Source organism: Indicator indicator, chromosome 6, assembly GCF_027791375.1.
Source record: "Indicator indicator isolate 239-I01 chromosome 6, UM_Iind_1.1, whole genome shotgun sequence".
NCBI classification, from domain to species: domain Eukaryota; kingdom Metazoa; phylum Chordata; class Aves; order Piciformes; family Indicatoridae; genus Indicator; species Indicator indicator.
This window is the reverse complement of record NC_072015.1, coordinates 22073082-22100012: the sequence shown is the minus strand read 5'-3', so window position 1 is coordinate 22100012 and position 26931 is coordinate 22073082. Positions and strand designations below refer to the sequence as shown.

Here is a 26931-nt window from a genome sequence, read left to right as displayed (position 1 = left end):
CTCTCCAGGTGTTTCACTCTACAGATCTATAACTGTTTTACTAAATTGGTTTCTAGTGTAGCTGAAGATGTTTTATCCCCAGCTTCTGACATCTGTGAATAACAGAATAATAAACTGAATACACTATAATACAGTAAGTTTTTGAGTTTGCTTTTGGCTTTGTTTTGGTTTGGTTTTTTATGCAGTTAATATTTGACAAGGTAAAAGCAAAAGGAACTTTTTAGGGTGGAGATACTCATAATGAGTTTAGCAGTGTTGATAGAAATGGAAGAAAAGTATTACAAAACATTCAGTTTAAATCCCAGGAAGTGGGTAGGGCTAAGGTTAATCTTCTCTGTTAATTACTGCATAATTGTCTACCTCTGAACCAGTTACCTAAACTCTGTCACTTAGTAAAAAAAGAAATGAGAACAACTAAAACCCAAGTAATCCACCTTACTTCACAGTAAACATCTAAAACTGGTCTGACAAATCAGACCTCAACTTTTGCATTTTTGTTCTGCCTAAATATGACTTCCTGAGATCCACAGTTAAACAAGACTGAATCCCACTGTATGATTTTTTTTTCCATTGGTTCCATTACATTTAAGTCTTTCCTCCTAGGATATCTTTAATACTTCATAAATAATTCTACAAGCAGAGGCAACGAAAATATTACACAGGTGAGACAAACATACAGTTTTCCTTGTATCTTGGGGGCTCCTGGAAGCGGATTGCAGCCAGAATCAGGAAAAGCACACATGGCCAGAGTATTTCAGTAAGAGACAGGATCTGAAAAGGGAAATCAAACCATTGTTAGCACTGTAGAAAACATGATTTTGGAACAAATAATTAAAATTCATATACCTTTTAACAACAATCAAAAAAAAAAAACACAAAACCAACATTAAATATGCTCTCTACAAGTATTTAAGGGAAAATAAGACAACTAAATGTAAATTAGTAAGTAAAATTTCTATTTAAAATCTTTATAACTTTGCCAAACATACTACTTTCAGAATACAAAAGTAGTTTTTACTTCTTCTGTTTAGAGTTTGTAGATATTTCCCTCTAGTCAACACAATGACTCTAACAACATGATGCCAGTGACATCCAGCTTTTCTATATCTGAGTCTCCTATGAAGCCAGCAGCCTTGCTGCAACATCTCATGCTTCCCTGCCAAGGTACCTAAGCTGCTGCACTGTCAGACTAGCAGACGTTGAGCATGTCTCCTCTGAGTAAACTGCACATACACAGTGCGCACTCATGCCTCCACAGAGAGCACAAAAAACCCCAAACAGAATGAATGGAGGAAAACAAACCCACAAACCACTTCTAAAAAAAAAAAAAAAAAAACAAAAAACAAAACAAAACAAAAAATCCAACCAACATTTTTAGTTCTAAACTGTCACACCTGATTCAAATACCACCTGGGGAAGTGATTCCTAAACTTTGGTATTTTAGAGAAATACAGAAGAAGAGTAATGACACAAAAAACCCCAAAGGCAGTGTATTCCCTGTGGAAAAGGCCTGCTCTGCTGACTATGAGGAAAGCAGATAAAGGCCTCTTGAAATTTAGGGAAATTGCCATTTATCTAAACTAAACATACTCAAAACCTAGTAAGAGCAAACAAAGGAAAGCCAAGGCACAGTGTTTTCAAGATTTTAGGGAGCTGCAAGGGGTGCTCCCTAACACCCAGAGAGCCATGTATGTTACCTCCCACAGGGGCCAAGGCCTTGCAAGCTGGGGACCTGCCCTGTAGGACTGCATGAGGCAAGCAGGGCAGTCCAGCATCACAGCCAACTTCAACCAGCAGTCTGGATCCTCAGACAAGGTCACAGTAATGAGGCAGGACCACAGTCGAGCCAGAATGACAGTGACCAAACTCAAGAGGAAGCTGGAAAGTGGTGCTCCTTCAACGTCTCCCAGGCAAGAGCTGAGAGTCCAAAAGATTCATTTGCCCTGGTGGGGCCCCAGGTCATGCTTGGCCTAGCCATTAGGGCTTAGCAGAGCCCTGGCAGCAGCCTTCCCTCTTTAACTTGTCCGCTCCCATACCTACCACCTATCTTGCTGTGGAGTGGTGCCACTGCTGCAGGGTACCAGTGAGCTGTTTTGTGGGGAGGGAGGGTTGCGTCAGGTACAGCAGATGAGGAAAGTGACACTGCAGAAAAGACTTGAAGGAGGTATCACCAGACTTCCCATTAGGGGTTGGAAAGGGTCAAAGAGACACACCACCACCATCTCCCCAGGCCAGGATAGGGGAAAGGATGTCCCACAAGAAGCTCAGGGAGGAGGTTCAGGCTGTGGGAGATGATGGGTGGGGAAAGGCTTGGGCAGCCCCAAGCTGGGCACCCTAGGGCTCACAACAATCTAAGCTGGCAGTTAGGGCACAGCACCAGCCAGCTACTCCCTAAAAGGCAGGGAGCCAAAGGGGATGACAAGCCATCAGGGTCCTTGCCAGTGGGGCCCATTCTTTCATACCCCAAGGTAAGCAGGTTGAAGCAGCTGAGTTCAACTGAGAGTCTGGATCTCAAGGTGAGCCTGCAGTGATCAGACAGGCCTAAAATCAGTCCAGGAACTGAATAGGCAGCTGCAGAGGCAACAACAGGTTGGGCTGAAGTGGAAATAGGTTGGGAAGACACAATGAACCATCAGCAAGCTGCAGACATTAAGCAAGAAAAATTGATCTTATTGAGCAAGTTGTTCCTGGTAAAGGTGGGAAGTAATACCCACCATGTAATACCCACCATGTAATACCCATCCTGTTCCAATAGGAAAGGCATCAACAGAAACAGGTGCAAAGAAAGAGCATTTGAAAGATGGCAGCCCTTGCACAGCTGTTTTGCCCAGGCACTGAGGGAAACAGGTTTGAGAACTCGTGCCATTCTGGTCACTTTTGCCTGGGAAGAATGGTGAATTTGGAAATGGAGCACTAGGAACTGCCTGATAAAAGCACGTAACTTTGTAACCTGTTATTCACTGTTATTTTCTTTTATTTTTAATTTTTTTGCACTGATGCAAAAACATCCTTGTGCAAAACAAAGTGCACTCGTCAGTAAGCAGGTTTCAGGGATGCTTGTGGCTTTTACTATGTGGAAGAAAGGAGTGTGAATTGTAAAGGATGGAAGCAGAGGAAATGTAACATTCTGCAAAGGGGCAGATAAAAAGCAAGCACTATACCAGCATTTTCTCTCATGCATAATATTCATTCAAAATTTAAAACATATATGTGTTATATTATTTATTTAAAAAATATATTTTAAATAATCAGTTTTTGAATAATTAATTTTTTTAAGACATGGGTTTCTCCCATTAGATGCATTAGCAACTACATACTCCAAGCATTTCACAATATGATTGTAAATCCAATTCTCCTCTAAATTAGGGTATCAGAACAAAAGAATTTGGCAACCACATTTCATCCTTTACCTAGCTGCAAATTTGGATGGTAATAAACACTATATGATCGATAGTCAAGAAATGCAGTGACAGAAAACTTAATACAGTTGCCTGTTAGTATGCATCTCCTGAGCTTCCAGACTCTGTAGTTCATACACAAAAGCTTCTGAAAAAAATGAGATGTCTTCTACACAATTGCAATGTCCAAACGCACATGCTATCCTGTGCTGCCTTTGAGCCATGTTATTTAGAGGTGGTGATGCCTGTCTGAATTTCAGTCCAAACACCCACTCCTTACAGAACACTTAGGCTCTCACAGTCCCTTCACCCTTCAATGTTTAGTATCAGCTAATGCTACATGACACTTCTGAAACACAGTTAGTTCAACAGACCACACCTGTCTTCTAACCCTAACTGCAGATAAATAACCATAAGAAGACAATTGCCTTCTACAGATAGATTTACACAATATAATACAGAGCTGGTGTTTATCACGTCTTTAAGGAGATGCTTCTCTCTTCAGATACACAAAGGTTCAACTTGCCGTTTGCATAGGCGGACAATACACACGGATTTCTCCTCGTGTAACTGCAGATTGAACACCTTTGTGGTTCAGCAGTTCCCACAATGAGCACACAGAAAGGTTTTGCAAATTCCCCAGAGCACCTTCCAGCTCTGAACAGGTAGATATAAATTTCTTAGGGTAATTCATTGTAATTCCTGGTTTGGGGGATGGGCATTTGGGGAATATTCAGTGCGTCACACAATCAGTAAAGCTACCAATTAGGCAAACTGAAAACTTACATGAATGAAGATTTTGTCATTTAGAAATATATATATAAGGGAAAACTAGACAGAGAAAGAGGCAAAAAAGCATGGAAGAGAACAGGAGATAGTGAGAAGTCACTTAATGAACAGGGAGCATACAGAAGTGTTCAGGAATGGAGAATAATATAACCAACAGTATTCCACCCCAAAAAATGTCTTTTATATTAAAAAAAAAAATCACTTGAAATCATTTGGAGAAGAAATTCATCGTCTAAATCAGAATTTTATTCATGTGAAAGATTTCTGAAAAGAAAAGCTCCATGTTTACAGGCAATCCTATTTCAAGCAGCAAATACGTCTCATTCCAAATACCAGCATATATGAGACAGGAAAAATCAATGAGGAACTATTAATTGAAGTGACATTTTTTTTCCACAATAATGTTATGTCACTTGAGAAAATTCACTTCCTTCTATCTTAAATTAAAAAGTCACATCAATCACAGTGAAAGCAAACAATGACATCTCTTATTTGAGTATGATTTTAATTTTTACTTTGAAGTAGCTGTCACATTCTTCTGCATAAAGGAATATGAAAGGTTAAATTAACCTTTGTAGAATTAATAAGAAAGTAAATTTTATTATACAGTTCTTGCATTCCCCATAACTAGATTTTGCTAATTGTGCAAGTGAAAGCATTACCAATGAACACCTGTAATATGAATAAAAAAATACTGTCATCCTCACCACTGCTACAAGCATTGGTATTATCTAATGAGAAGTAAAGATAAGCTGGGGCTCTTCAAAATGTTTATGAGATTTCCTATCTCATTTGCAAATTGGGGGTATGCTTGTATTTGGCCATTTTAGAATTAAAACACACTTGTAGTGCATACTTATGTTCATACTTGTCAACAATTAGGACACTAAAGGCAAAACAAGTACTACTTGCAGTCAGGCTGTCTTTAACAATCTGTAGTGAAAAGAGAAAATCAGTAGATACACTCTTTCCAACAGATACTGAAAGGAGATTTAAAATATTCCTGGTTTTATCATTTCCAAAAACTCACCGGATGCCTCACACGGCAGATCCAATTCTTCCAAAATAAAGCCTTGAACTGGTGTACAGCGTGCCCCATATCGTTGTGTCCTTCCTTCATCCACTTGCAGAATGGCTTTTTAAGGACTTTCTAATTCAGAATCATCTCACCAAGAAGTCTGAATACAATATTCAGAAGAAGATTAATTCCAGCAGTAGGGAAGAATGCAAGAGATTTGCATGCTTGTTGAGAAAAGATGAGATTATGTTTCTGCCTCTTGTTTTGCATTCATTGAGGAATCTCATCTTTCTGTGTTTCTCAGTGCAATGAACAGTAAGGGGATGGGCTTGTATAAATGCCTTCAGGGTGCTTTACTCCAGAGTATATTTTCTGCTCTTGTTTTTACTTTTCTGGAATAAAAATTTCTGACACTTCAGTGTTAATGTCACTTTGCGTGCATATGCTTAGATTATTTTTTAAAACAGTAACTGGGAAGTAGGTGCATTTTTTAACCACATAGCCCTGTAAATGTTCATATACTTCTAGAACACCCTCCTAGGTACACATCTAGACCCGTGCCGGTTCCATTGCATCATCATAGGACTGTTTCATTTTATCTTATCAGGGGGATGAGTTAGACATTTCATTCTCCTTTTTCAGTATACAGTACCTACATAAAGGCAAAATATTCTGACACATCAGAAAACTGTAAATGAGTTGCCACATGCCACCCAGGATGAAAATCGGTATTCCAGCATTCCCTTCAGCAAAGAGGAGGGAGAGCAGTTCCTGGAGCTGTGCAAGGGTAGCTGCAAGAGGGGAGCTGCAGCAGAGCCACCTGGAGACACAAAAGGTGTCTGTTGGGGCAGAGCTGCGCCATTTTACTGGGGGTGAGGATGACTGCCCTACTGATCAGGAATGCCACCTTGAGCATCAGAGCAAACTTTCTGTATGCTTTGTTCTACCCAAATTAACTGTCTAAGAATCTGATGATCCCTATATACTTTCTCTGCAGTCAATAGAAACACATGACACAGCCATTAAAGAAAGTGATTCAAACCACCTAAAATCTGAATCATTTATTTGTTATTATTGCTCAATAAATTGTATCGTTACAGTTTCTGCAGAATGTATTACTACTGAATGAGAGAGAGATCTTAACATTCACAGCTTTTTTTCCAAATTCAGATTAAAAAAAGAAATCCATAAACTAGAAGTTTGTAAGATACAGAAGTCAGTAGTGAAGAATCTGACTCCCACTAGATTTGAACTAAGGAAATAATTTTAAAAACTAAGTCTGATACTTCTGCACAAAGCAACAGCACATCTTTAGGTCCTCTGAGCTCTGCCAGTTTGCATGGGATGAAGATCAGCTAGAGTCTGATGCCCAGTACTTGAGCTTCCCTTTCCCAAGATTTATATTTGGGTCACCCAGCAGCAGTTTTTGGCCCTCCAGAGCACGCTATGAAACTTAGTTACTTCACTGCCTGATTAGTGTGTTAAAATCATTTGAAATGGTGCACATGTGTGCTCTAATTTTTACATTTTTCCATGGGTTCAAAGACTAGAGAAAAAAACAGATTATATAGGTATCAGATGTTTATAAATTTTAACATGCTAGTGAAAATTGCTTCCCAGAAAAGCAAAATTCACAGATGTAGTTATGGCAGAATATGACTAGTTGAATCCCTTCATTCCTCTTTTATGGCGGGATTTCCTTTTATTTTATCTGTTCTGAGACTGAAAAAATTACTGAAGTAATCATTTAGCTTTAAAAAGAAATGTGAACATCCTCCCAATGTACTAAAAAACTAAGTAGTTCAATGTTTATGTGATGATATTCAGCATGTTTGTACCTCTAAGGCAGGATTAATTCTGTATGAAGGTCAGTCTATTGAGCACATCCAGCGGTCATCAAGCATGTTAGCATCTTCTGGCTTCCTCCATTGCTTCCTCCATGCACAGACATGTTCCCCCCATCTCACCTCTCCCAACATCCCTCATCTCTGGGGCTCTCCTCATGGCATGCCCAAAGGGGGCAGAGTGTAGTTCAGCAAACAACACAAATGTAAGAGCACACCTCACCAAAACAACTTCACGGTTGGCTGGCACCTGCAGAAGGCATGTATCTGCTTTTAGCCATGCAACGCTAAAATCCCTGCTGTTTCAGTGTATGTACAGTAATTTTGTTCATCAAGACCAAAGGCAAACTTCTAAGATAGCTGAGGTGAAAATTCTGTGCACATTTAAGCATTTTTAAACAAAGATCTGACAATAACTAAATATTGTGAATATGTATGTGTGTGTGTGTGTGCGTGTGCATGGGTTCACACATTCATTTTGAAAATCTGGGGACCAGAATCTATAGTGTGTGATTTACAGCAAATTATAAACTAATCAGTCAGCACAATGAACTACAAGCAGTTATTTTTCAAAGGAGCTGATATGAAAGGTCCTGACTAGTACATAAGCTAAAGAAGCTCACATGAATTATTTGCCAAACTGTTTTGAACAAGTAATTTTGCAAAATCTCTGCTCATTGGAGTGTGTCATGAATAATTTATTATGCTCTATTTAATTACATACTCATAATTGTTGCATTTTAGTTTTTAATTCTAAACAGCTTTTCACAGATACAGGAAACAACTATTTTTGTATGCAATCAGTATTCGGTACTAATGAACTACTGATTCCTCATTTTAATATATAACACACCCAATAGGCAAACACCTTTCACCAGTGAATTCTGTTAACTTCGTTTGTCCTCATATATCATTGTCCTTTCCTTAAGAAATTATTTTTTGCCTAGTATGGCTTTCTCCAGCTGTAGACCTGTTTTTTCCTAAAAGAAACTATATAAAAGTAAAAGATACCTCATAAATATTCACCCAAGAACAATCCCCATAGTGGCATTCTGGGAAATAATTTCTAAAAGTAATTTGAGATGAAACAGGATATATGAGCTTCATTGCATTATTTGCAAGGTTATAGAAATATGAGAAATAGGAAATCAAACCACCAGGCACACACACACACACTCCCCCCCACAACAAACCCTTGAATGAGATGATAATATTAAAAGTTAAGGCAGAAAAATCAGTTCTGAATAATTTTGGAAATACACATCAGCTATATTGCTGCCACCCTGGGAGCTCTTTTGAGTGATTTAGGTTTCATTAGTACCATTTCAAGCAGTAAACTGTGCAAGTACCAGCCTTAAACAGCAACTTTGTTTAGGAGTTGCATGCTATGAAGGGCTTCAAAAAGTTCAAATACAGCACCATGGCTGGTAGGCTAAATAAACTGTACTTTTAGTGTTCCTTAACAGGATGGCTGTAGTCCAACAGAAACACCTTGAATACTGCAGAGCAAATTAGAAGGTCATATATTCCATTATGTGCTTCTCTCATTCCTTCTGGAATGGAAACAAACACAAGCCTCAGTATTTGGTCTTCAAGTGAGGACAAGATAGTACCTTGCCCTTATTTGCTTCGCTTTAGCAGGCTTTGTCTCATTGTAAAAGCTGTCACTCAGAATAGGCAAGATACCCAAAATCACTGGGGTAGAAAAGGCAAAGAACCTTCTGCCAACATCCACCTCTAATCCCATCAATCCACTGTGCCTAGCCTACAATGTTAATATAGGCTAATTAGAGTAGGTTGGCAAGCACATTCAGAAAAGCATAGTTTTATATGCTAAACAGGTTAAAGCTCAAGAGCCAAAAAACTTTTTGTTAGACAGGAATGCAGTCAAATCACGTCAGAATATGGCTGGGAATCCAGTAAACTAGCATATTTTCCTACCACCACCCACAATTTCTTTCACAAGCATTACTGTGTCATCACAAGGCTTTCCTTTTTAGTACTACTTGTAAGTATTTACACAGCTCAGACGTGTTTCACAGACAGAGAACCTGCAGGATGACATCAATTAGCAGCATCTTTCCTGGGCGATGCTTCCTGTCTGCATGCAAGGGGATGATGAAAAATGGTAGTTGTGGGAAAGGTCAAATAGGGTTGATTAAAACAGAGCTATACATTAAAGAAACAAAACAAGCTCAATCTCACAAGGAATGCCAGTGGTTGATTTGAGCTTCTGGGCAGCTCTAAAATTTTTTTCTTGTACTATGATAGACTGATAGTAAACTGAAAACTTTCTCACAGCTCAGCAATGACAAGAAACATCTGGAATCAGGTTTCGGTGTCCTGTAAAACTGTCTCTGTCTTTTTCTGCTGCATTGCCCCTGTCAGCATTACTCTTTCTGCTACTATTGTACCATAGAGTTTCAGAGCCAATGTTGCTTTGTTCAGTGAACCCCTTTCTCCTCAGGCAAAAGACTTTTTTAAACTGCACTTACACACTGAAATAAGACATTAAATGGCAATTATTTTTGAAAGAGAAACCATAGAATCATAGAATGGTTTGGGTTGGAAGGCATCTCTAAAGGTGATCTAGTCCAACACCCGCTGCAGTAAGCAGGGACATCCTCAACTAGATCAGGTTACGCAGAGCCTTGCCAAGCCTCTCTTTGAATATCTCCAGGGATGAGGCCTCAACTACTTCTCTGGGCAACCGGGTCCAGAGTTCCACTATCCTCATGGTAGAGAACTTGTTCCTAATTATATTCTCCTCTAGTTTGAAGCCATTGTCCCTTGTCCTATCATTACAGGTCTTTGTAAACAGTCTCTCTCCATCCTTATAGCAGGGCCCCTTCAGCACTGGAAGGTCATTATTAAGTGTCCCCAGAGCATTCTCTTCTCCAGGCTAAACAGCCCCAGCTCCCTCATCCCGTCTTCATAGCAGAGGTGCTCCAATCCCCTGATCATTTTCGTAGACCTCCTCCGGAACCACTCCATCAGGTCCGTGTCCTTTTTGTGTTGAGGGCTCCAGACCTGGACGCACTACTCCAGGTGATGTCTCACCAGAGCAAAGTGGCAGAATCACCTCTCAGGATCTGCTGGCCAAGCTTCTTTGGATGCAGCCCAGGATGTGATTGGCCTTCTAGGCTGCAAGCACACACTGTCTGCTCATGTCCAGCTTTTCATCCATCAGAACCCCCAAGTTCTTTTCCATAGGGCTGCTTTCTATCACCTCCTCTCCCAGCCTGTATTGATAGTAAGGATTGTTCCATCTCAGGTGCAAAACCTTATGCTTGCTCCTGTTGAACCTCACGAGGTTCATCTGGGCCCTCCTCTCCAACTTGTCCAGGTCACTCTGGCACAACAGCTTGGTCTCATCTGCAAACTTTCTGATGATGTTCTTGATCCCACTGCCTATATCACTGAAAAAATATTAAACAGCGCAGGTCCCAGTATGGACCCCTGAGGAACACCACTTGTCATTGCACTCCATCTGGACTTCAAGCCGTTGAGCACTATATTCTGGATGGAACCATCCAGCCAATTCCTTATCCACTGAACAGTCCACCCACCAAATCCATATCTTTCAAACTTGGCAAGTAGGATGTTGTGTGGAATGGTGTCAAAGGCCTTGCAGAAGTCCAGATAGATCACATCCATAGGTCATCCCTTGTCCACTGATCTAATCACTTTATCATAGAAAGCCATAGGTTGGTCAGGCAGGATTTGCCCCTAGTAAAGCCATGCAGAGTGTCTTGAATCACCTCCCTGTCCTCCATGTGCTTTAGCATGGCATCTAGAAGGATCTGTTCCGTGATCTTCCCAGGTACATTTAAGAAAATCCTTCTCTGAAGTACATCAAGATGGATGCCAAAAATTAATATCCATACATTCTCAGTCTCCTGCAAATGTGAAACATATTCATTCTAGCCAATCTTTCTTACGGTCTCAACAATTTAACAAAGGTTAGGAACAGAACTGAATAACACCATGAATCATAGTACAAATCATGGGTAGAAACTACTGTTTTCTCCTTTCACACTTCCACCCTTTCTTCTTGATTTCATCCATTCTGATCTCTGGTGCTATATACAGGGTGGAACAGAGAACAAAAGAGGCCTTTGATTTGAAATAGCAGCTCCAATGTTTGCCAGATTTGTAGATCTACCATGACACACTGCACTATGTAATATCAAGCATGTATGTAATATTATGCATATTTTTAAAAATATCACTCCTCCAAATTCTGATCCATGTCCTTCAAAAGGAAAACGGATGGCTAATATTAAACAATATATTTGCATATAAAAGGGTATTAAATATTTTATAACTGTTCATAGATGTCTGTTAAAACATACAAGTTAACTTCACCACCGGATGCACACAGCTGACTCATTTCTTTATCTCTCTGTCCAGTTGCAGTCATAAGGGAAAATGCAATTGTTCATACCAGGATGACATTCTGACAAGTTTCCTCTGAAGCTAAGAAAAGTATTTTATTGTGTGTAAGATGTGTCTATAGAGCACCCTCTTGCATTAGGAATACAGCATTACAGGATGGTGACCGGCAGAAACTGGAAGATATTTGGACTCCTCTGCATTCTAATTTTATGCTGTCACACAGCCCCGTGTGACACATCCCTGTAGCACAGGGATGTGTGACAACATAAAATTAGCACAGGGATGTGTGACAACATAAAATTAGAAGCAAAAAAGCCGCAGCATTTTCTTCTGTGGAAGAACAGAAGAAAACACTTTAGCAGAAAACACTTTTGCATAAAAAATAGAAGAAGAAAGGCCATACTGGCAAAAGTGAATGCTAGTATCTTCCAGGGGAGTTCTGCTAGGGTCTTTTGAATTGATTTAATAGAATAGTTGCCTCACTCCATGAATGCTTGAACCTTAGCTCTAACTGGGCCAGTCAACAATGCTAGTCACATTTCAGAACATAGCAATTAAGAGTCTTCATATTAGTTATCAAAATGGAAGTGCCTATTTTACATGACTTTTAATACAAATGATTTGTAGTTTCAGTTAAGGAACTTTTTAACTAGTTTCCAGGTTCTTGCTGTCCTTCCTTTGAAAAGACGAATCACACAATTTCAGATTTATGCCTCCTGGGTAGCTGCAATATGCTTCCTCAAAGCTTCACACGGACACATTATTTCTTTGTTTCCCTAATAAAGTATTCTTTCTCCTCTTATTTTGTAGTAGATAATTCATAGTAAGCACTTATTTTACAACAGCAAACTGCCTCCTCCAAACCCATGTTAGTCAACTCAGTCTAGAGTGCAGCACACTGCTTCTTATGTGATCTCTTTTTTACCTCTTTGCTATTGTTTTGGGAACAGGAGGCTGCTGAGCAAGGATGTGCTTTGTTGCATGTTTCCCAGGGGAACTCACAGGGCTTTTTGCAACACCCAAGCAAGACTAGACATAGCTAAGCACAGATTTATTTTTTAATTAGTGTTACTTTTTACATAAAAAAAGAACAATTCACACAAAATGTGGAGCAATTCCCACCTGACTCCCTCCCTTAAGATGAGAAAAGTTTTCTCTGAAAACACATTCATTCTATATGCCAAGCATACATTGAGAAAATGTGGTTTTAAAATCAAAGGAAGTCTAAATCAGTAAAATAAACCCTGGAGGTTTTTAAACAAAACAAACCAAAATCAAACCAAGTATTTTTGTCTTTCCCACTATGCATCCCCACTATGTTCTCCAGTTAAAAATTCATCAAATTAAAGGAGATTAATCCTCACTGACGCTTTCCTTTCCACAGGAGTCACACACTCCTTTTTTAATGGTCTCATCACACTGCTTCGAGTTTCTGCCACTCCTTGGTGAATATGCCTACTAGTACATTACTCCCTCTTAGATCTAACTCTTACATGTTGCAGACCACAATCCTTGAAAAGAAAATCTCACTTAGCTGGATGTGTGCCAGGTGTTTTAAGAGTTTATTCAGACACTTCTACCCGTGACTTCACTTTTTCCACTGTGGCAGAAAAAGAGGTGAATGCATTTTTCTTTAGCCGGCCATGGAACTATATTCTAACCACAGTAACAAGGAAGCAATTAGTATTATTTTAAAAAGAAACAAACAGTAGGGCAACTGGAATGAAAAACTGCAGAAATTATTTTGATGGTATGTACAGTCTATAGGTATTCCCCAATTCTTCAAAAGAACTGGGAACCATACAACAGTGAGTGTTATGTCCTGCAGAAATGGAGAAGAAAACCGATTTTAAAATAAACAAAGTAAAAGGAAAAAAAAATAGCTGCCACAATGCAGTTCTCTGAACATGCTGTCTTTGGTTCCTCTTCAGTGAGCAGGAGCATTGATACAGCGAAAGATTTTAAGATCTTCAACACGAAAATACCTAAAGCACATTTCCTGGATACTGATCCAATCATGCAGTTAAAATGGGATACAAATGTTGGATTAGTATTTAGGAAGTACAGATATTCACCAACTCAGTGTCAAATGCTTAATGCTTAGAAAATTCAGTCACACTTTGCAATTTAATGAGATTTTATTATATGAAAATAGTATTGTATATTTGTCAAAGTCTGCAAAAAATAAACTGCATTCACTCTAAGTTTTTCCTTACAAGTGAGGCAACAAAGGTAATTATAATTTATCTAATATTTTATAACCATAAGAAAGAGATTAGCATTAAGTTAATTTTAATTTGGTGGTTTGCAAGTACTTGCCAGTATCATTTTTTTTCTCCCTAGTTTTTCTTTTACAGCAAGCATAAATAAAGCTTTTCTATATATTATAGCAGGCTTGTCCTTTACAACAGATATACTTTCCCATTCACAGAAATATGTCTTATATCCAGCAACATATAACTATGCAAAACTTAAATGAACTCCATTCAGTACATTCAGTTCCCAAAGCAGTGACATAAATGATTAACTTCCACAGCCACATGGAATGCTGTAAGGTATTCTGAGGCAAAAGACCTTTACTGAACAGATGTCGTGACCACAACTTCAGCTGTGCAAAAGCCTTCTGCTTCTGTTACGCAAAGATGGATATTTCATACTTTTTCAAGACTTTTCTTAATGAAATACCCCACTAACTTCTGTGGTCTCTGCTGATACTCCACAAGTACATCATGTGAGCTACTAATCTGATCCCCTTCAAGTCGGTTCAGAAGAGTGACACACACTACGGCAGCTAGAAATTAGAAAACAGCATTAGTTAGCAATGACATTCTGGCACTGGCACGTTCAGTCCAGTTCTACAGTTTGAACAAACAGCCAGAAGATAGAAATATAAGAGAAAATAAATCCCAAAAAAGGGTGCATAGTACTGTAAGATGCTAGGGGACTATCTTGCTATAGAGGATATGAAAAAAGTTACGAATATTTTAAGACAAGTGATAGCTACATTAAAAAAAAACAAGAGGTCTCAGATATCTGCATTTATTTACTGTTATATCATGATTCTTATGTTCTTTAGGAATTGTATTTCACAAGTACCCGGGACTTGACTGGTAGGAACCGATCAGACACTATTCTAGCAGATGTAGTTACCTCCCTCAACCATCTACTCTATCCCCAATGCAAACCTCTGTGCTGAAATCCCATCTCTTTGGAAACATCAGATGAGCTGTTTTGACATTCATGGATGGGGAGTACAGCAAATACATGAGGATCTCATGGATCATCTCAGGCATATCTGTTGCCTTTTGGTTATCAGAGTCCCAAAGGTGAAATCCCTCCTTTTACTCAGACTGAACTCTGCCATCACTCTTCTGTACCACCTCTGGCAACCTGCAGAGCACAAGCACTAATATATGTTACAGACCTACATGGTAGAGACAGCTAAAGGGACCAGGCTTAGAGATAGCATGGGCTGGGTTTCTAACCACTCTGAAGTCATTATGAACTGAGGCGATCTGATATAACTGTCAGTCTTTTTGCTTCTGTGTCTTCATTTCATCCTCTTGGAGTTTAAGAAAGATTGAGAGACCTCAGAGTTTTAAATTGGCAAATTCCATGCCAAGGTGGGAGAGTATAGTTAACATAGTAAGTAGAAAGGCACTGTATTAGATTATTTGTAATCAGTTATTGTTTCTTCTAATCTTTACTCAAAATTAGTTATCGTGTATAAAAATTTGAAAGTCATTTTATAATTATTCATGATAAGACTTAAAATCTTTAACTATTTTAGAATTAAAGCTGTAAATTACACAAAATACATCTATTTTTTATTTGATAGGGAAGTATAGAAAGTGATTAGAGTTTTATGTGTATGAGAATAATGATTGATTAAATTAGCCAGTTGCTTCTTGTAAACTTCAAAAATTAACTGAAGAAAATAAATTAATGCTATAAGGTAATTAGGTACTTTAATGCTTTATGTGGTTGCCATGGACTGGAACAGCACACAACAGGACTAAGCTATGTAAGAACTATGTGACAAAGCTTGCATATATTTTTAATGTGTATGACACAAATCAAACTATCACAGCAGCAGAACTATAACCTTCTGCACATAAACCCCCAAGTTTTGGTATGTTAACCCATTTGCAGTTTTTACCAGAAACCTACTGTAATGAAGAAGACTTCCTACACCTCAGAAAAGTGACTTTAAGTTAGTTTACCTTTGACACCGCTGAGATTACACATTGCAGCAAATACAGAAGACTCCATCTCTATGTTTCTGACACCAGAATCATAAGCTTCCTTCAAATAGCGCAGTTTCTCTTCTTCATTGTATGAGCAGATTGCACCATCCAGCCTGCCCTGTCCTGTGAAGTAATTTTGCAAAAATTTCAGTGCTTAAGTCACAGAATAAATTCCGTTTCTAGTACACCTAATTATGGAAGTTTGCCCTATGCAGCATCCAGCTGTACACTTTACTTCACATGCAAGACAAATAAGACACAGTGATTTTAGCTACTGCTAAAACTTCCACATAGTACTTGTATTTTTTATAATGTAAATCACAGTGATTTAATTGGTCTTCTGCAGGTTAAATTCTCAACTTCATAAACAGGAAAAATATAAGTAGGTTCTCGCATGTGTAGTATGTATCAAAATTCAGCACCAACTTTAAGCTGCATGGAAGTGCTGCATTTTTTCTGTGTTTAATCACTGTCTAGAAAAACTGCCAGGCTTGAAAATGCCTTCCTGATGCTACCTTAAAACGATGAACGCTTGATTACTAACAGACTCTCTAAGGTAAGAGATGAAGAGTCTGTTAAGGTAACTAGGTAATACTATTACCATTTTTTAGAAAATTAGTGTATTCAAATTAATCAAGACTAACATCAATATATAAAATGGCAGCAGGTTATGAACAATGTTTTTTTTTTGTTTTCAGACGTACTCCTAAATTATTACCCTAAGCCTGTTCTCAGTTTTTATTGTATGAGTTAAAAACATTTCTGACAGCTTGCACCTGTGATTAGTGTCTGAGGAGACACATCGTATAACCCATTTGGACCAAGCTTGAGCACTATATTATGAAGACCTCTGCACTGCACCCTCTGTCACCTATCCAGTAACAGCTCAGAAAGTAGTGTCAGGTGCCACATTCATTCTTTTCCTGCAAGACCTGAAAAATGTTTGTGAACAGACTTGGGAGATCAGAAAAGACCCTGAATGTCTATCCAAAGTTAGCTTTCTAAAGAAGCAGTTTGCTTCTCCTATGCAGAAGCATTGACACAACTCAGAGAAATACTGTCTGATCACTGTTTTGCTCAAAATGTGCACAGGAAACAAGTTCCAGGACTTCTTTTAGAAAATAATTACTTTAAATACTTAACCAGTGGGGGAAAAAAAAAAAACAAAAACAAAACCCACCCATTCACCAATAATTCTCACTCTAATCCTCTAGGATACCTCAGTAAATCACAGAGATTTTGTGACAACCATATTAACTGACAATTACATGAAAAATCTATAATAGATTATATGTGTTTCAGAAATCTGTTAGTTCTGGGGGGAAATAAACCTGCACAAAACTAAAAGTTCAATGCAGCAAATTGGTAAGTACAATGCCTGATTTTACACATATGCAAAAGAGGTTAATTATGGTTGACAAGACAAAGTAGAGAAGGTGTTGTTTGGTGAATTGAAACCTTAATGTTAAAATATTATTCAACATCTATCTGTTGCTGCTTACTAATACTCTTGTTAGTTTGTTGCCAGTCTCACCTTCATAGAAATCCAAAGTGCACATAGTGTTTCCAATGACTGTATTGAATTGGTTGATTTCTTTACTGCACTGCATCAGTTCCTTAGCTAGCTGTTCATCTAGGTTTGTACTGCGAACCACAGTCTTTCCCAAAACAACCTGTTCAAACTGAGGTTTGAAGGTGGCATCTACAGATTGTCTAGTTATAACCACTGAGCCTGGCTCCAGACCTGCAGCAAAAAGAAACAGCTATGGCTTCACAATGTAGTTAATGCTTTATTTCCGTGCACATAAAACATTCATCTTGACCCAATCCTGCTTCTTTTAAAGGTGGCAATTATGCCCTTGAATTCACCAATAGATTTTTTTTGTCCATGATGCTTCATTTTATCATTACAAATAATTTTAAAGGTTTTTTTTTTTCATTTTTCACCATACATTCTTTCTTATCTCATACTTTTCATACAGTATAGGAATGTCTTTCTCCTCATGTTGTCAGTTCTCCAAAGTGCATTTTCTCTATCCAGAGGCAGATACTGCCTTTTCCATCAAAATTATGAAAGCAAAATTGTTCATCTCCTGCAGAAAATTGTTCTGAACATCAATCATTTGCAGAGAGATGCTTTACTCCCCTACAAAGATGCTTTCATTTGAAGTAAAAAAGAAATCAAAAGGGGAAATACCTATTCCACCAGAAGTCCCAATGCGAATAATGGTGATGTTGGAACACTTGGCATGATACAACAGCTTGATCAGTTCATGCAACATGATTGAAATAGAAGGAATGCCCATACCATGCTGAAACAAAAGCAGAAATTCATATTCAACAGTCACATAGACCAAGAAAAACATACACAGAAGAAAGAGCTGGACAGCATCTCCTTCCTGATATTTTTTCACAAATGTCACCTAACTCACTCCCACAAAAACCCTATTGAAATGCCACTGCAGATTTACAGAAAGGCTCCCACTGGCTTTGGTAGACTATGGGTGAAGTACAATGTTTCTAAAATTTGTGAATTATAAAATATTCATATTCTCAAAAGTATAAGCAGTGTCCTTTTCTAGAAGCTGACAAATGCACTTCATCACTGAAATTTTCTTAAACACAAGAAAAACTCCATTCTAACAACTAGAAGTGCTAGTGAATAGTTTTTTTCCAAACACAGACATTGTGGTTTAGTCATAAAGCTCAGCAAATACAAGTCCACCTTAACTTCCATGAGAATGTGATAATTACAGCTCAAAAGGAAGAGTGCAGAACGATACTACAGTTATGCAATTAAGTATGTAAAAAATAAAGGTATACACTTTTTAAACATCTACATGAGTTGGCAGCACAAATCCCACAGAATGCTACTCGTAAGCTATGTGGGCACATTCGACAATGCTACTGCAGATATTTAGCTCTAGATGTAATACAGACATTTTTTCTAATACCCTACACACATCATGTGACCTTTTTTCCCCTATTATTCAGGCTACAGAACAGGGACAAAGCAACAGTAAGTCTGCTCAAAAAGTTTGTAAGGCTATTCCTGCAACACCTCAGTGGTAAAATGAGGAAAAAAGAGGTGAGAAAGGAACAACAGTCTCAAAGATTTAACTTCTTACAAGGGCTAAAAAGGAATTTTTGATTAGCTCACTGCTGTTATTCTGAGCATGGCTGATAAAAACTTTAAAACCTGACTCCACGTATTTTAAGTGTATAAAGAAATTTGCATTCATATTTTCTGCTTTGAACAGCATGACTGAAATGTGTCCCATGCCTGGTGAGTGAGGTACTTACGCTGACTGACAAAACAGGTCCCACTTTGTACATTGCGTAGCGGTCAGTTCCCGCGCAGATGTTAGGATAGTCACGACCAGGGCTCCCAAGTCCCAGTTCTTCAGCCATGTATGTGATAAAAGCTTTCATCCGTGAAGCACTTCCTCCAACACACACAAACTGAGGTGGACAGTATTCAACAAAGAATCAATTGCATTACACAGTACATTGCAGAATATGCAAACACCTTCAGTTACCACAAAGCTATTCCCAGATGTGATTTTTCTCATAATCATTCTAACAGGCCAAGAAGAAAAACTACAGAAAAAAAGCCTCACCCTTCCATGTAGCACTCAAATGTCTTCATCTTGTTTAAACTAGCAAAAGACAGATATTGGCTTGAAGGCTTTCGAAAAGGGAGTTCTACCTGAAAAGGGCTGTAGCATTTCCCTTTTTAATGGATGAAAAGGCATGGTCAGAAGCAATTATCCCCAGATCTTGAAAGTGTCTAGGTTACACAAAATCCTATCCCCTTTCCATTAGTTGCTCAGCTTGTTGTATGCTAATACATTTAGCCTTAATTTCCAGGCAGCTTCACTTCATCTGCAGAAAAGCTTAGGCCTGCTAAATGAAACATCTTACCTTTACATCCCCAAACAATGCTGGAAAATCATGGGTACCAGTCCCAAGAGCAAAATGGTACAGGATATCTTCTTTCATTTTCTCCAAGTGTGGGTTGTGGAGCTGGATAAAATTCTCTCTGCCAGGACAGCAGTGTTGTGAAACATACAAAGTACACGCAAATCCTTACATTGAGCAGATGCTTATTTACCTTATTTTTGTTCCACATGCGTTGTTATATTCCTGACCACTTTATGTCTCATAATTAATCACATATATTTAACATTCCAGTCATTGCACAGCATAAAATTACTGAAGAAAGGCCCAAATGGTAGAACGTATTTGCAACACTGCAATCTTTAGCTTAAACAATATTAAAGTTGTGAACCAGGACAGGTTTTTATAGTGAGCAGATCAATGGGACAAGGACTAGGGAATATTCAGTAGACCACCTTACTATATAGACAATTTACAGCAAAGCTGAAAAGCAAACCTGACCTCTATGTTTTGACCGATCTTCTAGCCACCTGGGAGAGGTGGGAAGATTCAGACTTCAAAGAGAGGTCCAAAGGAGATGTCTGGCAATTTGGCTCACTGTAACTCTGTGTCATATACGGCATGAGACTGGTAATGAGCACAGAGGATCTGAAATGGAGAGGAAAGAGGCAAATGGAAATCTGAAGCAAAGATAAAACCATGGAAGAGAAAGAAAAATATACATACAAGAAAAAGGGAAACAGAGGAAGAGGTAAAAAGAATGCACTTCCTCTTAAGCTGTTTAAGTGACATAGAAAAAATCTTTCTGAAGATACAGGAAATTACAAGGCAAAGAAGGGAAACTGAGCTACTTAGCACATGGGATTACCCTCCTGGAAAGTTTGGTAGTGGACTAAGCAAGCTGAATAATTCATAAAATGTCTGCCTTCTGTGCTTGATGTTTGAAGTTCAATTGAAACAGGCAGAAAAGACTAGTCAATAATCACAACCTTAAGCAAAATAATGGCAAATACTTCAAAGTACTTTCTGAGAGATTAAAGCAAGCAATATATATTTTCCAGACACAAGAACATGACTTAAGAGCCTCATGAAGCTTCACTGCAGTCACAGCACAGCTCAGCAAATTCAAACTGCCTTGTCAGAGAAGACAAACAAAAGAGTTTGCCTGGACTTTATGCAAAAAAATTAGTAAGACGTTGCAGAAACAATTCTGAAGTCTGAACACAGATGTTTAGCACTATTTTAGATGTTTTAGGTTATCTTCTCTATCTTTTAATGTCTCTCCAGAAAGGCAGTACTTTTCCGTAGGTCTTATGTGCCAAACTGGTTACCTTAAGAATCCTAAAGTAGCCTAAACACCCACTGAACTGTTCCTTGGAAAGCAAAGAAAGAGTTACAGTCCCAGTACTCTAAGTATGACAACTACTTCTGGTCTTGAAATCCTCTCTCCAAAGTCACAGCTACTGCACAGCCAAAGAAAAAGGCATTATCCCAATCCACGCTATTTGTCCCTTCCACCGCAGATTACCACCTTCAGCAACTGGAAAAGGAACCCAACAGAAAAAAGAACCAAACAAAGCTGGTGTTTCATTCATTGCTTCAGCATTAATTCCTTTATGTCTCTCATGCGCCCTATTTACTTCTCTTCACACAAATCCCACCTGAGATGGAATCAACAGTTTTGGCTGCTTCTGTTCTTTGGTCTAAGAAACCTGTCTGACTTGAGGAGAAACAACAAGCAGGTTTACTGCTCTTCAGAAAGGCACTGACAAGCCAGGAGCTTGCCAGCTCACATGAGCAGAATTCCCCAGCTGCCTCCTCTGAATTATTCCTGTCTGGTCTTGTGGGACTCTCTACCAGTGTTTAATGGATCACTCACTAAAGCAGATCAAATAGCTGTCTATGCTGGTGTTTATTGGAATGGCTTTTACACACAAATAGGATATGAGTTGAAATCACTTTACAATTTGTTCTCAGGAAAGTAAAAAATATTTCCTTTGTTTCAGGAATACCAGCAATAAAAACTGCTCTTCAGGAAATAATCTGGGAAAAGGCGAGGCTCCAATTAAAAGTACAGGGAAATTCATGACCACTGTCCTCATAGAGCCTATAGTTTCCTTTCTCAGCAATGTCTACAGTTCACCTTTTTTAATCTCATAGATCAAGAGCAACACTCTTCAACTCACTGCCTGTCTACAGCTAGGGACTGTTACTAACTTGTACTGGTTATCTGCCCATCCAGATCTAATTGCAGACTTGGACCCTGGGGTAAAATGGGCAATAAAAGTAAGCATATTTTATGTGTACATGGGATCAATGCCATGGATTTACAGTAGAGGCAAAGTTTCCCTGATAAAAATCTGTGGCCTGTAACTCTAAGTAGCAGACAATTTATTCCCCTCACATTGCTGCAAAGTACCTACCACTTCTGAGGGTTTACACAAAAACAAATATCCAAGGACTAAACATGTACATATGGCTTTAATAAAATAAGTTTAACATAAGAATTAGAGAAACAGATTGAAATATTTGCTTAAATGCATGAAACAGGTAGGTCTGGCCATATGCAGCCAACCAAAGTCAACATTTCAACAGCTTGCTGGATTAAAAATAAACAAATAAAAACATCACCTGTGCTTGGAAAAATCCACTGTTATGATAAATGAAAATGGCTAGCCAGTAAAGCCCTCTCAGTTGGTGCAGTTAATGCATATAAAGACTCCATTTGTCAAAACAGCTTCTACTTAATATTTGATGTATATAATCAGCATTTGTATCAAACATTATCTTAAAGTAAATGAACATGTAATGAGTATGTGGAAGAAGGTAAGTGTAAATTTGGACAAAATAATTCATTTCAGAATCTTACTTTGAAGACTGTTCATCATCAGGTTTCTTCTCATCTGAGACGCCAGGAGCCATGTATGCTTTACCTGGAATTGTATTTCAAAAATTAAACATAAATGCATCCAAGTAGTCCCATCTGTAAAGTTAGCATCATTAACAGTGAGAAAAACCTTCTAGATAAATGACACATATAAATGCGAATATTAAACCTCGCAAACAATCCAGCACACTACAGCTTTCACAATGACAGCAAAATGAGCATCTCAAATTTTTTATGGCCAAGCATCACCACTGAAGCCTGAAGCGATGTCTTGGCTAACATAAATCCAATTTCACCACTATTTCTCTTCTGTGGTATAAGCAACCCCTGGCTCACAGGCCAAGGAAAGGTACATCTCACAGCTAACCAACTTACCTTCTTTCTTCTATACCTCCCACAGTGACAGCAACTGCTAAATAGCCAACCTCATGAGGTTCAACAAGACAAAGTGCAAGGTCCTGCATCTGGGTCGAGGCAATCCCAAGCACAAATACAGGCTGGGCACTGACTGGCTGGAAAGCAGCCCTGAGGAGAGGGGCTTGGGGGTGCTGGTGGACAAGAAGCTCAACATGAGCTGTCAATGTGCAATTGCAGCCCAGAAAGCCAACCAGATCCTGGGCTGCATCAGGAGAAGTGTGGCCAGCAGGTCGAGGGAGGTGATTCTCCCCCTCTACTCAGCTCTGGTGAAACCCCACCTGGAGTACTGCATCCAGTTCTGGAGCCTCTATTACAAGAGGGATATGGACATGCTGGAACGTGTCCAGAGAAGGGCCACCAGAATGATCAGAGGGCTGGAGCACCTCTCCTATGAGGACAGACTGAGAGAGTTGGGGCCATTCAGTCTGGAGAAGAGAAGGCTCCAAGGTGACCTTATTGTGGCCTTCCAGTATCTGAAGGGAGCCTACAAGAAAGCTGGGGAGGCACTTTTTAGGATATCAGGTAGTGATAGGACTAGGGAGAATGGAATAAAGCTGGAAGTGGGAAGATTCAGGCTGGACGTGAAGAAGAAGTTCTTCACCATGAGGGTGCTGAGACCCTGGAATGGGTTGTCCAGGGAGGTGGTTGAGGCCCCATCCCTGGAGGTGTTCAAGGCCAGGCTGGATGAGGCTCTGGCCAGCCTGATCCAGTGTGGGGTGTCCCTGCCCATGGCAGGGGGGTTGGAACTAGATGATCCTTGTGGTCCCTTCCAACTCTGATTCTATGATTCCATGATTCTTTCACCTCTGGCACCAAAAGGTTTCTAAAGCTCACCTCTAACTGTCATACACCTGAAACTTGAGTCAAGGAAACACCTTACCCATAGTATCCTCTTCATTAAACTACTCCTACTGACATTAAGACGTTTGTCTGCCCCAATTTAAGCATGAGGAAGACTAAAACAAAGCATGACTCCAAAAAATCACATCACTCTAGTTTATCACCCACCTTTCGTATATTATTTCCTAATCCACTCTAACTTATACCAAAAACCTTTTCCTTTCTGCATTCTCCTTCACATTTAAAGAGGCAAATGTATCACTGAGGCTTTGGTGCTGATACAATGACAAGTTATAGAATGATTCACATGTTATTATTTTCAGAAGTGATTAACTAGACACACCAAAATTGGTCCTTCCTGAGAATACAGGAAATACAGGAAATACTGAATCACAAACTTTTGCTTTACCCTCCCTTACAAAGTTTCTGACACAGAGATTCTCACAGTTTATAATAAAGACAGGACTGTAATCCTTAAAACCCCCAGGATTACACTATAAGGAAAAATAAATAAATCAATCTTGTAATAGAATTATATAATACCTGAACTTTCCAAGAACTGAGGAACCAAATGAAATAAACCTTAAGTCTGTTTATTAAAAGCCACTAAAAATGGGAATATGTTAAAAGGTATAAGCTTGGATTAGTTTTCCACATCTAAAATACTAACCTTTATTAAACAGACCTAAACATCACATGTACCATATACACTAAATGTATACCAGAATCTATGCTCAATGCAATAAAGTATAGAAGTTGCATTTAGAATCAATTTTGCAGCCCTTTAGTTGTATGGATAGTCAGTTAACACAGGGTATTGCTATTATCCCATGTACATTACAGGAAAAATGCCTCATTTGTGCCAAGAAAACTATAGTGCTGTGAGTCCCAATAAGGAGCTGGAAGGTAAGAAACAGCAAAGTAATTTTTATGTAGCTAGATGATAAACGGCTGCAAATAAATTGAAGATATTCAGCTGCTGTTCTCAGTATTAGGCAACTACATGATCTTTAACGGTGTTCTCAGTTCTGTGATTCCCTAAGTAACAACATACTTCAAAAAAATAAGAACAAAGTTCTGACAGTCCAAAGGTCCAAAGTATCTTCTCCAGCAGCACTCAACTGGGGATGCCTTGGCAGGAACAGAAAGAAGGGGAGAACAAAAAGCCATTTGCCCACGGCTGACCCTTCCAACAATGAGGTAGGAGCTGCCAGTTAATATAAAGCCACAAACTGTCACACGACCTAAATAAATGAAAATTTTTGTACATACATCAAAAGTTTCATCAGCCTTCCTCAGCCAAATTTAAAATTGATGAAGAATAACGTGCTCCCAGCACGGCTCACGAAAGCACATAGCCCTCTTCAACGTGTGTGCAAATCCTCTGACAGATGGAAAGCTCGCATTTTATCTCTTCCCCGTCTTAATTTTTTAAAAGGAAAACCTCCGTTAATATTATCCTTAAGGAAAACCTCTAGTTTAGTGTTGACCCATTATTAGGAAAACTAAAGTCACTACACAATTGATTTTTTGTAACTGTGTCTTCCCTCTTGAGACTGTGCCAACCATTACGGCTCCTTCACGACGCCTATCACTTCCAGACCACTTCCTCAAACACTGCCGACGGAAGAAAGTGCCTGCCGAATCTCCGCTGGGAAACGACGGCACTACGCAAATACCCATCCGACGAGCCCTCTACATCCGCGGCCCTTCGCGCAGCCCGCGAGGTGCGCTCTCCCAGCCACCCGTTCTTCCATCCGCCGGCACCCATGTTTCCGCCGCCCCCCCACGCCTAAGGGATTTTACTGCTCGGAGGGTCCCCCCGCTTGCGACGCCGCTCCTCGCATCCCACCTCGCATCGCTCCTTCAGTGTGGAGGCGGCTGACGGGACTCAGCTCTCACCTGAGGCAGCGGGAACCGCCGCTGGGAACCAAAACGGACCTGTCGCTAGTCCCCGATGGGCTGTGGGGCGCGCCGGCTAAGCCGTCTACCGGCTGTGGCGGTCGTGCAATGCCCCGCCCCGGGACGGGGCCGTAGCACCGGGCGCGGTTAACTCCCTGCGCGCCAGAGGTGGAGCCGCCCGGAGTGAGAGGGCAGATGCTAACGTCCGCTGCCGGGTCTACGGGACGGCCGGCCCGGCTACAAGGAAACTGGCTGTTTGGCGGTGCCGCACACGCTGCGTGAGGGCAGCGAGAGCTGCGCCCCTCCTGTGCTGCAGGCGCGAGTCTCCCTCCGTTCCTCGGGAGAGCTGCCATGGGGCTGCCGTGAGGCCTCAGGGCCATCTTACCGTGAACACGTCGGTGCCCTGGGGCTGGCAGAGCCCGGACAGTTCATACAGACGTTGGTATCTGTACCTGTTGCTGTAAATGTATGTCCACACAGGCTGTCTTTAAGTGCATTTCCTTTAATAGAACTTTGGTACAGCAAAAAAAACGTGGTGAAAGAAGAGCGCAGATGACAGCTGCGAAGAAAAAAAGAATAGACTGGAATACAACAGAACTGAACTGGATTGGCCTATTACATCTGGAAAGGGTTTACAATGATGATCTAATCCTACTGCCTGGCCAGTTCAGAGCTGGCCAAGTGAAAGCATGCTGTTAATGGCATGGTCCAAATGTCTCTAAAACCCTGACAGGCTTGGGGTATCGACCACTTCTCTAGGAAGACAGTGTTTGACTACCCTCTTGGTAAAGAAAAGTTTTCCCGTGTCAAGTTTGTATCTCCCCTCATGCAACTTTGAACTGTTCCCACATGTCCTATCACTGCTTACCAGGCAGAAGAGATTAACACCTCACTCTCCTCTTTAGCCCCTCAGGAATCTGTGGAGAGCAATGAGCCACCCCTCAGCCTCCTTTTTTCAAAACTAGACAAGCCCTAAATCCATACCTGCTCCTCACAGGACTTTCCTTCCAGCCCTTTCACAGTTTTGCTGCTCTCCTCTGGACACATTGAAGAATCTTCATATCTTTCTTAAATTGTGGGATTCAGACCTGCACACAGCACCCAAGGTCAGGCCACACCAGTGCTGAATACAGTGTGATGATCACCTCTTTTGAACTGCAGGTTATGCAGTATTTGATGCAGCCCAGGATATGGCTTGCTCTCCTGTCTGCTAGGACACCTTGAGCCTGCTGTCGACTGCCCCTCCCAGATTCTTTTCTGTGGAGCTACTCTCCGGCCACTCCTCTCCCAG

General features: G+C 39.9%; 2 protein-coding genes across 2 annotated transcripts in view; both read right to left on the bottom strand.

Annotated features, from left to right (window-relative positions):
* Positions 1-5286, bottom strand: part of ABCA13 (ATP binding cassette subfamily A member 13) — a 181546-nt gene extending 176260 nt beyond the window's left edge. The window contains exons 1-2 of the mRNA XM_054381689.1: positions 5218-5286; positions 678-771 (exon numbers count right to left, since the gene is read on the bottom strand). Coding sequence (XP_054237664.1) covers positions 678-771; positions 5218-5286 — 163 coding nt within the window. The remainder of the gene's footprint in view (positions 1-677; positions 772-5217) is intronic.
* Positions 5287-13804: 8518 nt separating this feature from the next.
* Positions 13805-22516, bottom strand: UPP1 (uridine phosphorylase 1). The gene is made up of 7 exons (XM_054381770.1): positions 22464-22516; positions 19619-19736; positions 18998-19156; positions 17892-18006; positions 17229-17438; positions 15671-15817; positions 13805-14238 (listed from the first exon to the last, which is right to left on the bottom strand). Exons 1-7 carry the CDS (start codon positions 22514-22516, stop codon positions 14099-14101), a joined length of 942 nt encoding a protein of 313 aa, XP_054237745.1. The 3' UTR covers positions 13805-14098.
* Positions 22517-26931: the final 4415 nt, after the last annotated feature.

Bases quoted from the DNA above. Each gene is read 5' to 3' on its own strand.
- UPP1 (XM_054381770.1), bottom strand. From the start codon at position 22,516: ATGGCTCCTGGCGTCTCAGATGAGAAGAAACCTGATGATGAACAGTCT. The intron at 18,007-18,997 runs GTAAGTACCTCA...CTTTTGTTTCAG, and splicing joins GACCTGTTTTGTCAGTCAGC to CATGGTATGGGCATTCCTTC. The intron at 15,818-17,228 runs GTGAGACTGGCA...ATTACTTCACAG, and splicing joins CACTTTGGATTTCTATGAAG to GACAGGGCAGGCTGGATGGT.